At 34.1% G+C, this 14,148-nt stretch overlaps 1 protein-coding gene and 1 long non-coding RNA gene across 2 annotated transcripts in view; both read left to right on the forward strand.

Moving 5' to 3' along the window:
• Positions 1 to 14,148, forward strand: part of LOC138899456 (uncharacterized) — a 47,482-nt gene that overhangs the window by 15,044 nt on the left and 18,290 nt on the right. The window lies entirely within an intron of this gene.
• On the forward strand, positions 8,217 to 11,088 carry LOC104089298 (protein neprosin-like). Its single transcript, XM_033654305.2, has 8 exons — positions 8,217 to 8,666; positions 8,790 to 8,882; positions 8,997 to 9,191; positions 9,376 to 9,432; positions 9,992 to 10,147; positions 10,260 to 10,313; positions 10,402 to 10,539; positions 10,647 to 11,088. Exons 1-8 carry the CDS (start codon positions 8,508 to 8,510, stop codon positions 11,001 to 11,003), a joined length of 1,209 nt encoding a protein of 402 aa, XP_033510196.1. The 5' UTR covers positions 8,217 to 8,507; the 3' UTR covers positions 11,004 to 11,088.

Genomic DNA, 14,148 nt, shown 5'->3' on the forward strand with positions numbered 1-14,148 from the left:
TTAAATTATTTGTTATGTGAAATGCATGTGAACGACGTATAGGCGAGGTGACGAGTGTCTATACGTCGTCAAATTAATTGTTTGCCTACTTACTTGAAAAATCATAAATTATTTTAAATCACTAATTAATTGTTATAAAAATTGTTTCTCTCCTATTCTTTGTCAAATATTAATTCTTGAATTGCTGCATTAATTGTTACATGCTATTTGAATTATGTGTCTTAATTTTTGTTTGACATTTAGTATATTAAATATTAAACTGCCTATTTTCTCCTTGATTTCCATAATAACTTGCTATTTGTCATTGTTTGTTTCATAATTAAATCATAACTATTGTATGGTTGTTGTCTTATAATTTTATATTAATTATTGCATTTATTAGAAATTTCTTTCATAAGAATTGATTGAAATGGATATATTGGAGTATCGGGTTGTACGCCACAACAGACTTATTAAAAGTCCATATTGGAGGTTCGGGTTGCATGCCGCAACAGACTTATTTAAAAGTCAATATTGGAGGATCGGGTTGCACGCCGCAACAGACTTATTAAAAGTCCATATTGGAGGATAGGGTTACACGCCGCAACAGACTTATTTAAAAGTCAATATTGGGGGATTGGATTGCACGCCGCAATAGACTTATTTAAAAGTCTATATTGGGGGATCGGATTGCACGCTGCAATAGACTTATTTAAAAGTCAATATATATATACTTGATTAAAAATAATTATATGAGAGGATTGAAAATGAATATATTATGAGAGCGGGTTGCACGCTGCAACAGAATTGAATGTGAATATATTGTGAGAGCGGGTTGCATGCTGCAACAGAATTTGTGGAAATGATAATTGATTATGACTGTTGAATTGGCTTCAATTATTATAAATGAGTTACCTGATTTATTTTTATTATTGTTGTTGTTACTAATATTGCGTACATGTAATGTAAGTGACCCGCCTTAGCCTTGTCACCACTTCATCGAGGTTAGGCTCAGCACTTACTAGTACATGGGGTCGGTTGTACTATACTACACTCTGCACTTCTTGTGCAGATTTTGGAGTTGGTCCCAGCGGCGTACCATAGACTTGTTCGAATTTCAGCTACTCAGAGGAGACTTGAGATATAACTGCACGACGTCCGTAGTTCTGAAATCCCCGTCTACTTTAATTTAGCTGTGTTTTTATTTTCAGACAGTTTATTTTATTCATGCCCTTATTTATATTATTCTAGAAGCTCGTGTATATATTATACTAAATTCTGGGATGGTATTTCGACGCCGTTATTTTTTTATGGATTATTCACTATATTTCAGATTTTACTTCCGCAATCGTTCTTTGTTATTAATAAAAAAATTAAAAATTAGTTAATATTATTCTAACGTTGGCTTACCTAGCAAGTGAAATGTTAGGCGCCATCACGGTCCGAAGGTGAGAATTTTGGGTCGTGATAACCAGGCATCCCACATTTGCAATATGCGGAGACGCAACATCCTATTCTCTTCAGCAGCTGCTGATTCTGGTTGCGGAATAGCCGGTGCTAGGCTATCCTCAGGATCGATAATTGGTAGATGATTTTCGGAGGCCATAGGAACCTTTCCTTTGGATCTAGTGAAGTAAGGATGGGAAGCCAGATTACCAACAAAACCAACCACCTGATCAGAACCTGGCTAATTTGCACACCCAACAACCTTGTTAGTTTTGAGACACTTAACAGATAGGGAATCTCATGTTGGGATGCAATGCACCTAAACAGTTAAACGCTTCTACCATGTGTTTGAACGGTTGCATGTTTTATCTCGGCCTTAAACTAACCCTTTTTTCACTCCGTACCTCTTTTCTTTCACTTCTGCCTCTTTTTAATCAATCTTGATTTTCTCATTTTGTTTTTGCCGCTCTTTTATTTTTTGTCACTTTCTTTTTCTCTTTTCATTTTTGTCACTCTTTTATTTTTATTTTTTGTCGCTCTTTTTTTTTCTTTTATTTTGTCACTCTTCTCTTTCTTTTCAACTCAAATTTTTTTTTTTCAGTTTATTTTTCACTCAATTAAATTTAAGGCTATGATGGAATCAGATCATTACGTAGTTCAGAAAAATCAGGAATGGAGTAAATAAACAAACTCTTTTTTTTTTACTTTTTTATAACACTTAGACAATGAAAGCGTTTAGAAAGAGAATATATATTTTTTGCATTTCATCTTTTTTGGGAATTTTGCGAAAGAAAGCCTTTTAAAGAGGAAAGAAAATATTTTTAAATTTTGGTTTTGATTTTTATTATTATTTTTTAAAATTTTCGAAAGAAAGACTTCTAAACAAGAAAGAAAATATTTATTTTTGGATTTTTTATTATTATTTTTTTTAATTTTAGGGGAAAACAACTTTGTGAGTTTTCTTTATAATTTCCGAAAGTGAACTTGTGACTAAAAGCGAAAGTATTTTTTGGACTTCAACCTTTCAATTTTTATGACATTTGCGAAAGAAGACTCCTAAAGAATAAAAAGATTTTTGTATTTTGATATTTGTTTTTGATTTTTTTTTAATTTTTGTTTTTTTGGAAAAATACTTCTGAAGAAGGGAAAAACATATTTTGGATTTTGATTGATTTTTTTTTTTTAATGAAAGATTTCAAAATAGAAGGAAAATATTCTTGGGTTGTAAAAAATAATTTTTTATTTGTTTGGAATTTTCTAAGAAAAGACTTCTAAAGAAGGAATTAATGAAAAATATTTTATTTATTTTTGGATTTTTTGAAAATTGAGACCGGAACCGATGAGGTTTGCCTACGTATCTCATATCCGGTGAGAATCAGACCCGCGTAGTATGGTTTGTTTTGACATAATTGGAAAAACATATTATTGACAATTTTTTTTCTTTTTCTCTTTTTTTTTAAAAACGTTTTGGCAGAGTTTCGAGGCATTTTCAAATACCGGAGTTTTCAGAACCGGGTGAATTTTCTATCCTACCTCACTCTTAGTTTTTCTAGCACATTAGGCCCACAAAATACATTAATATCAACAATCAATAAAGATAAGTAAAAATCATATTAACAAGTTTGAATTCTTGAACCCTGAACGAGATATTCTAGGTTGATTCCCCACCATAGTTGCCAGAGCTGTCACACCTCCTTTTTTCATATAGGGGTAGGGGATAGAGAGTTTTTTCAATTAAAGTGAAATTATTCGAAATGGGATTATTTATTTAATTTCAGAGTCGCCACTTGGGATGGCTATGAAACTTGGTCGGCCGGTCACTGCCAATGGACGACAATCCGGTGGCTTTTTGGAATGAGCTAAAATCAACATCAATCGATCGTTCTTGTTAAGAACGATCGACTGATGTAGGTTTTGGGTCAAAACTAGAAAAAAAACGCCGGCGAAACAGAAAGGGGCAAAATTAGGGTTTTAAAATTTTCTCAGATTTGAAATTCAAGGAATTTGGGTGGTCTTATGGTGAAATGGAATGGAGATATGAGATGAGGGGGATATGGTGGTTGTCTGGTAAAAATTTGGAGGTGATTGAAGGTGGGCCGCCGCCGTAGGCGATTTCTGGTGGGCGGCGGCCAATGGTGAAGGGTTGAGGGTGAGAGAGGGAGATGAGAGGGGTCTGGGATGATTCTCTAGGGTTTTAGGGGGGCATTAGGATAGTTAAATGGGGTGGTAATAATCAGTTGCGAGCCGTTGGATCAAGAATAATCAACGGCTGGGATTGGATGTTTATTAAACAGCGCCGTTTGGTTTAAGTGGGCAGTTGGACCGGACTGGGGTTTGGGCTGGGGTGGAATTGGGGTGTTTTGGGGGCAATTGGGCCACTAAAAATGGTTGTGGCCCAATCCGGAATTAAACCAAGCTTTTTTCTTTCTTTCTTTCCTTTTTTTTTTTTTTGATTTTTAAAATCCTACTAAAGTTAATTAAAACCTAAAGAAAATCTAATTTGTAGAATGGAACTTAATTATCTATTTTTACCATTTAAACAACTAATTAACTTAAAGCTAATGAAAGGAAATTAATTAATTTGCAACTAAAAGCTAAAAATGTAAAAATGACCCATATATTTGTGTTTTTTTGTTTAATAATGTAACTAACTCCATTAATTAAATACTAAATGCAAATAAACCTAAAATGTTATGCAACGAAGAACTAAATAAATTATGTTTGGTATTTTCATGTCATTAAAATATTAAGAGTGCATAAAATGCAACTAAATGCAAATAATTAAAAAAAATCTATAAATTCTATAAAATTAGAAACAATTAAGAAAAACCTATTTGTGAATTTTGTAGGAGTATTTTAATCGGGAAAAAATCATGTGCTCACAGCTGCCCCTCTTTGCTCAAAATATAAAGAGTTTTCGGGCAAAGATAAAGTGAACAAATACGAGCGATTTTTGCCTGTTTGGATACTCCATGGGAAGCATTTTGAAAACGTTTTACCGAACTTTATTTCCGAGGTTGCCTACATATCCTTGGCTATAAAGGAATCGGGTCAGTATAGTTCTGGAAGTTTTGGTAGCTGGAACTACCGAGAAGCTGTGATTTCACTGATGTTACTGCTGCTGAGCTCCTTATTACACCAAAGTCAAAAATGAAAAAGACTAACTAAACCTATCAGCTACGAGTTACAAGACTCCTATCTATAAATCTTTTGAAGCTTGATCCTGATTCTTGGCTGGTTCTTCATGCAGACTCTAATCTGAATCTTGATGCTTGCTAGCTGCAGGTGCTAGTTCATTCTTGTTCAGCTTTTCGGATTAAGACGGGACATGCAAAGCTTGTGATCTCAATCATGTCTTGAGCAGTCCACATCTTTTCTCCGCTTCTGCACTTTGGGTTCAACTCTTTTCTTTTCTTCTTTTCTGTTATTCTGGATTGTGACTTCTTCTTTTGATTATCTCGAACCCTGTGCCTCGAGGTAAAACCTGCTCAGACACCAAAACAAAATAAACAAACGAAATTTTTGTGCCCTAGTTTTCACTAGAAAAATTTCGTGAGTTATTTATAACAAAACTCTATACTACTTCAATATTGAAAGCAATAAAATGGGAGGGAATGGTGTCAACATAAGTTGATTAATGTCACACCTCCTTTTTTTCGATAGTAGGGGATTATTTGAAAGTAACATTAAAGTGATATTATTCGAAATGGGATTATTTATTTAATTTCAGAGTCGCCACTTGGGATAATTATGGTGTCCCAAGTCACCGGTTTATTTTAAATCCCAAATCAAGAAAATTGACTATATCTTACAGTCCGCGAACACAGAAGACCGGGTAAGGAATTCTGTTAACCTGAGAGAAGGTGTGAGGTGCTTCCGGATTCCGTGATTTTAGCACGGTCGCTTTACAATCATATACCTGGCTTTAATTACGGATTATTACATGTTTTAGAACCTATGTGCGTTTTACCTTTTACCGCTTTTATTTGCTTGATTATTCGTAATTATGAAACTATCTTATAACGAGTCACGCATACGTGTACTCATTTTGTTTGGTATGTCAAAGTCATGTCACGCGTACGTGTACACAACTAATAACACTTTATTGCTATTAAGATTGTTTGGCCAAAGTCACGCGAACGTGTACCTGGATTTATTTTGAGAATCGTAATTATGTCACGCGAACGTATACACAATCACGATAATAAATTAACTAAGAGCGTGCCTAAAGCAACTACGAATATTCATGGGTCAATTAATTTTTCTAAATTTTAGATAACATGTGAAAGGTCATAGATTATGGAAAGAAGATTTGGAGAAGATGTGCATCATTGTTCTTAATGGGCTCATATTAACATAATAGCTCGCAGTCCTCTGATTTAAAGGCTAATCATTCATTCAAATTTAAACTAGCTAGTAAGGTTCTGATATTTTGCCTCATCTTTAAATAACAGCCCCTTTTATTTAAGAATTCTAATTTTTGGCTATTTTATTCTTTTTATAAATGTAGCCTCTATTTTGTTTCAAAGCCATAGCCACCTAAATTAAAAAAAAATTATTAATTCCTATGACTAAACAAGGAACAACAATGTCAACACTGGGATCTTAATCATAACAAATGAACATCAACTTACTAACGATAATTCACGCGAAATAGGCAAAGAACAAGGATGAATTTAATGATAAGGTAACATCTCAATGACATATACTCAAATTGACAAGAACAGATCCAAACCGTGAAACATCTATAAAGAAACAATTCATGGTATTTTTCAAACAGAACAAAAAAAATAAATAAAAGGGCCCAAAGTAACAACAATATATATTATCCCAATAATCTGAACTTAAAGGAACCATTAACAGATTCTATAAACATAAAGCAGCTTAATTTTATGCCATAGTTTAAAACATGAATCAATTCTTCAGACGAGCAGAAATACAAGCAGTTAGTAAGTACCAATTGTGATTTCATATTAAGACAAAGCTGAAAATACAAACATGAGAAGACACATACCTAATTTCTCTAAAATTAAGTTTGTAGAAGAGAAAGCCAAATAAAGTCAAAAATGACAAACCGGAAATCAACAGCAGCTCACCAAAGCAACATCCACAACATCAAGAAAATCCATAAAGAAGAGAAGTTGAGCTTTTAAATCGGTTCTCTTCAAAACTTCTTTAGAATTCTAAGTTTCCTTTAGTTTTTTCAGCTTTTAGCGAGTGTCAAATAGAGTCAGACTAATGTGGATTTATGTGTGTGTATCGACTGGATTTTTTTAGAAGAGAAAAAGTGAGGTCTGTCGATGAGAATGGGGGTGGCGGCCGAAAGATTGAAGAAGGAGAAGGGGAAGGTTCGTGTGTGTGTGTGTTCTAGAAAGAGAGATCCAAATTAGGGTCCCCTCTAATAGAATGGGGAGATGGGTATTTTAAGAGAAGAGTATGGGCCAACTATGGGGTGAATTGAGCTTTTAAAGGGATGAGCTTGAAACAATTGCAAAAATAGTCACTTTTGACTCAAATTTTAATTAAAACAATTTGTGTGGCTAAATTATTATATATATTTTACTAATTGACTAATGACATAATTAATTAACTAACCTAAGAATGCATTTTTTTGGTTTTTAGATATTTATATAATGCATTTAACAATGTAATTACATTCTAAAATGCAATTTAAAATCTAAAATGCTATGAAATTAAGATTTGAACATTTTTATGATTTACGATATTCCTAACATGCATAAGCAATGCGAATAAATACAAAATAAATAAAGAAAAACTTCTAAAATTCATAAAAATAATTTTAAAAAATTTGAATTATTTTTAGGAGTAATTTCCTATGTGGGGCAAAAATTAGGTGCTCACATTTTGCTATTTTCGTTTTCCTGTTTTTGAATTTCAATAGTATGGACAGAGTTAACAAAATACTGTAAGATTCACTCGATCACAAACTAAATCTAGCTTCCCAGTATAACATCTCTGATAATATTACCTTACTTTTGCACAGAGGGAAAACTCCACTAATTCAGGCAAAAAACAAAACCTAAATAAGACAACAATTTAAGGTTAATATTTGTTTCAAACTCTTAAAAACAAAAGAAGAAAACCATTCAAGATCAATTAAATTATAAATACTCATCGATGAGTTTCTAAAATTGGCTTCATGAACTTTGCTTTTCTAGAGGTCAATCAATATCCATTAAATTAAGAAAAAAAATCTACAAAACTGGAACAATTTTTTCACTTTGATTAAATAATCTCGTTATGGCAATGTCATTGGATTTGTTCTCACCCCCCTCCACAAAAAGTAAGTGTCTAAAAACATAGAAGTATTTGGCAATCTTTAATTATCCTATGGATTACTAAAATTTATTGACTTGTATATTTGAAAACACTGCAAATTCCATGTATAAAATCGTCAAAGTAGTAGCCTGGGCAAGAGTTGCTAATGAAATATTCAACTTTAACTTAATCTTTGTGAATCAAGTAAGTGTTGGTCCTTCTTTTTTCATTTACTTTAGTTTGATATATCTGGAATTTTATGAATGTTTGGTCTTCATATAAGATACTCATTTTCCCTTTTTTCATTTTTCTTTTTTCCTTTGCACTCTCCACTACCTACATATATCTGCGTTTGTTTTTCCTTCTATGCTTTATTTTAGAATGATATGTTCCAAACATTACAGAGCGGTGTAATGGGATGATTGAGATCACTCCATCTTAACCGGGAGAAATCAGGTCCAATCCTTGAGAATAGGGAGCGCTAACCTTCACTGGGCCCTACACCATGCGAATCTAGACTAGTCGGGTATGTGGGTCCCAATACTTCACTGAAAAGCTTAGAAGAGGGCTAGGAGTGCTTGCAAAAATTGATCCATTCCAAATTTATTGCCACGATTAACAATTTGGCGAAAATTCACCTTGATCGCCTATAGAAGATCATACAGTTTAGAGACTAGCAAGGATTTTTCTTATTCTTATTATTATTCTCCCTTTTTCTCTAAAGTAATTAAATTTTCTTCTTATACGCATCTTCTATGACAATGTTTATATTCTGAATAAACGTTTTTTTTATGATGTAGAAAATGATAATGAATCGACGAATTATAGAACAATTTTTGTTGATGCTCTTTCTATGCTTGAGCTATGCTGGGGTTCGAGGAACAAAGTTACCAAGTCAAGAAGACTTAGAGTTGGAGAAGCGACTAAAGCTTCTAAATAAGCCTGCAATTAAAACGATTAAGGTACGCGTCTAAAAAGCTAAAATGGTAGATCCATAACACATGTCCACTTCGTATGCATTATATTGTTAATAATTCTCTTTTATACGAAGTAAGTCGTTAATATTTTTATTTTTTTACCAACAGACAAAATATGACGATATATATGATTGTGTGGACTTTTACAAGCAACCAGCATTTGATCATCCATTATTAAAGAATCACAATTACCATCCTCAAGTTTGCCTCCAATATCTCCTCTTGCAATCACTTGTTATTTTCAGTTCTGAATATATATATATATATATATATATATATATGCTGAATTATATAAAGAAATTTTGGATGAGACAGATAAAACCCACTTCGTTTATGAAAGAGAGCGATTCAACTATTTCAACAAGTCAAAGGTTGCCAAGAACAGGATTACCAGTTGGAGGTTGTCCTGTTGGAACTGTTCCAATAAGAAGAACCACCAAAGAAGATCTTATTAGACATAAACTTTTGCCCTCACAAGAAGATGTCATGGTCAACAGTTCACTTACTCATGTAAGAATGTTGTTCTAAGTTAACAAAGTTGGTTCTAATACAATTCATATTTCACTATATATCATTGTATTGCTAGTTTGTAACTTATAAACAAAATCCTGAAGAATCATTTCCTATCACAAACTAAGTTTAGCTTTTTAGTATAACGTATCTTACATTATTATCTTATATTACTTTTGCACAGAAGGAAAATTCCATTTATTCAAAAAGGAGAAGATATAAACCTTTGCAAGGGTACAAGGTACATATCATGATTTGTCATACTTATTTAAACTTATTTTATTTTATCCTTTTTGCATTAGTTTAATCTTCTTTTTCATTAATAAATTGATAGCCAACGTCATGGTCCAACAAGTCCTGGTTGGTTTTATTCAATCTCACACACAACATAATGACATGGTTATATGGTTTTTTGTACTGCATGCGCAAATAGGGAAAAAATATTTATTTTTGGTTATATATAAATTGTTGAATCTCTCTGACATACGGAAAGATTTTAGTGAAGTGGAAAAGGAGGTCCAAAAATTGCTTTGATTAGGAGCTCAAATCTTAGGTGTGACACTTTAGTATTTTTTGGATCCCCTTATTTGAATTTCTGGCCATGCCGCTGATATCCATGAACATCTTGTTTATAGCACGACGGTATGTCATCATGCTCGAATAAGTCTTGATAAAATTATGTAAACATTGCTAAATATATAGGAAATCACTTAATTAGAAATATGTTGAAATCAAGCCTAGCTCTTCATGAAGAAATTTCAAATTTAAGTGATCCTACATTTATATTATACTCTCTTCAGCTTGCAATCGCTAATACTCGAGGTTATCCAAGTGACAAATTTGGAGGAGCCGCGATGACAACTAGTGTCTATAATCCTCATGTCGAAGGTCAACAAAGCAGTGCATGTCGATTGAAACTAATTAACGGAGCAAATATGATACAAGTCGGTTGGAGAGTAAGTCAGTTGACCTTTTCATTGTGAATTACTTCTTTTTCCTATCTACATAAATAAAGAAGTGAGCTATCATTTCACCTACATATAACATTATTTCATATTTGCTTTTTAGGTTGATCCTACCTTGTATGGTGACAACGCGACTAGGTTATTCATACATTTCCAGGCAAGTCCCTAACTAGTATGATTAGATAGCTTTTTAAATAATTCATAATTTCTTTTGCTCCCTCAAACTTTTCTTTTCATACTTTCAGGATGGTGAAAATGCTTGTTTCAACTTGTTATGTCCTGCCTTTGTACTTATAAATCCAGAAGTAGCTATAGATGGAGCATTTGATATCGTTTCACAACGTGGAGGGAAAGTATATGAGATAGGACTTTCGATAAATTGGGTAACTTTTCTTTATTTATTCTACCTTTAAGTAAGTAGAAGAATTAATTCAAGCATAAAAGCAATTTCGACCTTTATTTGTTAACCATTTTTTACTATTGAAAATAGGACCAAAATGAAGGAAACTGGTGGTTATTCTATACAGAGACTAATACACCAATTGGTTTCTGGCCTCGAGAGGTGTTTGATGACTTTGACTATTTTGCAACAAGCGTTCAATGGGGTGGAGTCGTATATAGTCCACCAGGAATACCTGAACCACCTATGGGTTCGAGCTTTTTACCTATTAAAGACGTTAATTATGACGGATATTGCAGAAATATTACACTTTTAAGTGATAAGGGTGATTACATTGATACAGGCGACTTGCTATTTTATTTAGACGCCCCTAATTTGTACGATGTAAGATTTAGTGGGGATTATTTGGAACACACAATGTTTTATGGTGGACCTGGTGGCTTGTGAGCAGGCATGAGTCTTTAATTAAGTCTAGCCATTTTATGGTAATTTGATTAATTGCTCAAAATAATGCAAGAAAGTGGGTGCAGTATCTTTTTATGTTTATTGTATTTTGTTTCAATTTTCAGTTGATTGAGAAAGAAGACCTTTACAATTATATTTGGAGACATTTTTTCTTTCCTTCTTCTTCTGTCTTTTTTTTTAAAATTAGGAAACCACCTATATTTCTAATTGTCATGCCCCAAAAAGACCAGCGCAATCGGCACCTAGTATCTTCAACATATACGGAGCGAACCACTTAAACCTGTCTATTTATTCATGATTATTTCAAGGTTTGAGATATGACTTAAACATTAAAAATACCATCTTGAGTTATTTGGTTAAAATCTTTGTTTTAACTCAAAACATAACTAGGCATTTGGCCAATTGATATAAGTGTGGAATGAATATGAGAGTTAGAAAATATAAATCACATCTACATGATTAGACCTCCCCGCAGTTTTACTGGAACCTCTATGGACATAAATGAATAAAGCAAAATCTCTAAACATGAATCCACAGATAAAAGAAACAGGGCTCACCAAGCAGAATAGAGAATGGAAGAGACGGCAAGCTCGTACTGTCAACTCCACTGCCATAATATCTAACACAAGTAATTAAGTTGCCCATGTAGGAGGTTGGGCACAATTTCAATAAAACCGCATCTCAAGTATCATCGACTCCTCCTAAAAAGGTTTATGAGCGATGTCTTTGAAACTCTAGATGTGATGGCCCAAAAGGTCATCTTATATTTTAGAACTCGAATCTGCGCTCTTAAGCATTAAAAATCTCATTTGTACCTTCCTCGATTTACGTGCGCAGTCCCGGCAGATTTCCGAAAAATTTTTATGTTGAAAACTAATGAAAATAAGAATTTTTGCCTTAAAAGTTAATTTTAATTGATTTCGATCAATATTTTTGGTAAACGGGCCCGGATCTGTACTTTGACGGTCCCGGTAGGTCCGTATCGAATTATGGGACCTAGGCATATGCCTAGAATCGAATTTGGAGATCCCTAGCTTGAGTTATGAATTTTTGATAAAAATTTAAAAGTTTGGAAATTATTTATTTTTAAGAATTGATTGATATTTGGCATTGTTAGTATCAGGTCTGTATTTTAGTTCCGAATTCCGGTACAGGTTCATTATGATATTTAAGACATGTCTGTGAAATTTGGTGAGAAATGGAGTTGATTTGACGTGATTCGGACGTCCAGCTTAGAAATTAAAAGTTTTAAAGTGTTCTTGAGAATTTCATTTGAATTGGTGCTAAATTTAGAGTTCTAGGTGTTATTTTGGTGATTTGATCACGCTAGCAGGTCCATATGATATTTTTAGACTTGTGTGCATGTTTGGTTTGGAGCCCCGAGGGCTCGGGTGAGTTTCGGATAGGCCACAGGATGTTTTGAACTTTGAAAATCTGGTTTTTCTGCAGAATCTGTGTTCTGGCATGTCCTTCTTCGCGTTCGCGAAGGTACTCTCGCGAACGCGAAGAGTAAACTAGGCAGCTGAGGATTTCTTTTTTGCGAACGCGAAGCGATGGGGGCGTTACCTATCGCGAACGCGTAGCGTTAGGCACTAGGGAGGGGGAGTCAGCCTTTTCTTCATCGCGAACGCGAGAAATGTCTCGCGAACACGAAGGCCAGGGAAGGGTAGCCTACGCGAGCACTTCCTCGCGAACGCGAAGGCTTGGCAGGCCATACACTTCGCGAATGCGACAGTGCTCTCGCGAACGTGATGAACACTATCGCCCAGCACTTAACAGAATCCAAAACGGGATTTTTTGCCAAAAAACTCATTTTTCTCAAAAACCAAACGGTGAGGGACGATTTTTCAAGAGTCATTCCTTCCCCAAATTGTTGGTAAGTGATTCTAAACTATTTTTTTTCAATTACCCATTACATTTCTTGAATTTTTAACCTAAAATCTAGAGTTTTCATGGTAGAATTAGGGGTTAGGGTAGAAAATAGAGATTTCGGGAATTTGGGGATTTAGACTTAAATTTGAGGTCGGATTGCAAAACTAATTATATATTCGGGCTCGGGGGTTAATGGGTAAAAGGATTTTGGTCCGAACCTCGAGTTTTGACCAAGCGGGCCCGGGGTCGATTTTTCGACTTTTTGGAGAAAAATTTGGAAAATTTAATTTATGCAATATAATTGATTCATTTAGCAATATTTGATATTATTGAGTCATTTTTGAATAGATACGAGTGGTTTGGAGGTGAATTCCAAAGGAAAAGTTGTGATTGAGAATTAAGTGGCATTCAGAGCGAGGTAAGTGTTGTGTCTAACCCTGACTTGAGGGAATTAGGAACCTTAGATTATTTGCTAAGTGAAATTCATGTGAGCGGTGTATATGTGAGGTGACGAGTAATTATGCACCGCCAATTTACTTATTTTCCATGTTTCTCTATTTTTCTTATATTGTCTTATTCATATGCCAAATTGCTACGTGTTATACTAGTGTTGTTCAAATTATCATTCTTATCATGTTTACGGAATTTTCTGGTGATAATTGAGTTTTTATTTCAAAGTTGAGATTGATATTATGGAACCAAATGTTGAAGTAAGGTTTGTACTTATTATGCTATCTCCATGTTATTATTCATGCATTGCATTATGGTGAGGAAGATTGTTAATGCACGAAGGGTGATGCCGTGCCATATTGTGAGTGTTAATGCACGAAGGGTGATGCCGTGCCATATTGTGAGTGTTAATGCACGAAGGGTGATGTCGTGCCATGATATGAGAGTAAAAACACGAAGGGTGATGCCGTGCATTTTTCTTTACTGTATTCATTATTCCTGTTGATTCATGGTATATTGACTGCTCCAGTGATCATTCTGTTGTAGTTCTTTATCTATATTCCCCTTAGTATATCTCCCCTCCCGACATTTTCTGTTTAGTTCTTCATTCCTGCTATTTGTATATACACTGTTAAATTGTACAGGTTGATTGTAGGTGCCTTGCCTTAGCCTTGTCACTACTTCGTCGAGGTTAGGCTCAACACTTACCAGTATATGGGGTCGGTTGTACTAATGCTGCACTATGCACTTTCTGTGCAAATTTTGATACCGGCTCAGGTTGATTGAGATTTGCTATTGGTCCGTT

This window comes from Nicotiana tomentosiformis, chromosome 9 (genome assembly GCF_000390325.3).
Source record: "Nicotiana tomentosiformis chromosome 9, ASM39032v3, whole genome shotgun sequence".
Taxonomy (NCBI): Eukaryota; Viridiplantae; Streptophyta; class Magnoliopsida; order Solanales; family Solanaceae; genus Nicotiana; species Nicotiana tomentosiformis.

Excerpts from the sequence above, each read along its gene's own strand:
- LOC104089298 (XM_033654305.2), top strand. The coding sequence starts at position 8,508 with ATGATAATGAATCGACGAATTATAGAACAATTTTTGTTGATGCTCTTT. Across the intron at positions 8,667-8,789 it reads CTGCAATTAAAACGATTAAG|ACAAAATATGACGATATATA; the intron begins GTACGCGTCTAA and ends TTTTACCAACAG. Across the intron at positions 10,540-10,646 it reads TAGGACTTTCGATAAATTGG|GACCAAAATGAAGGAAACTG; the intron begins GTAACTTTTCTT and ends TATTGAAAATAG.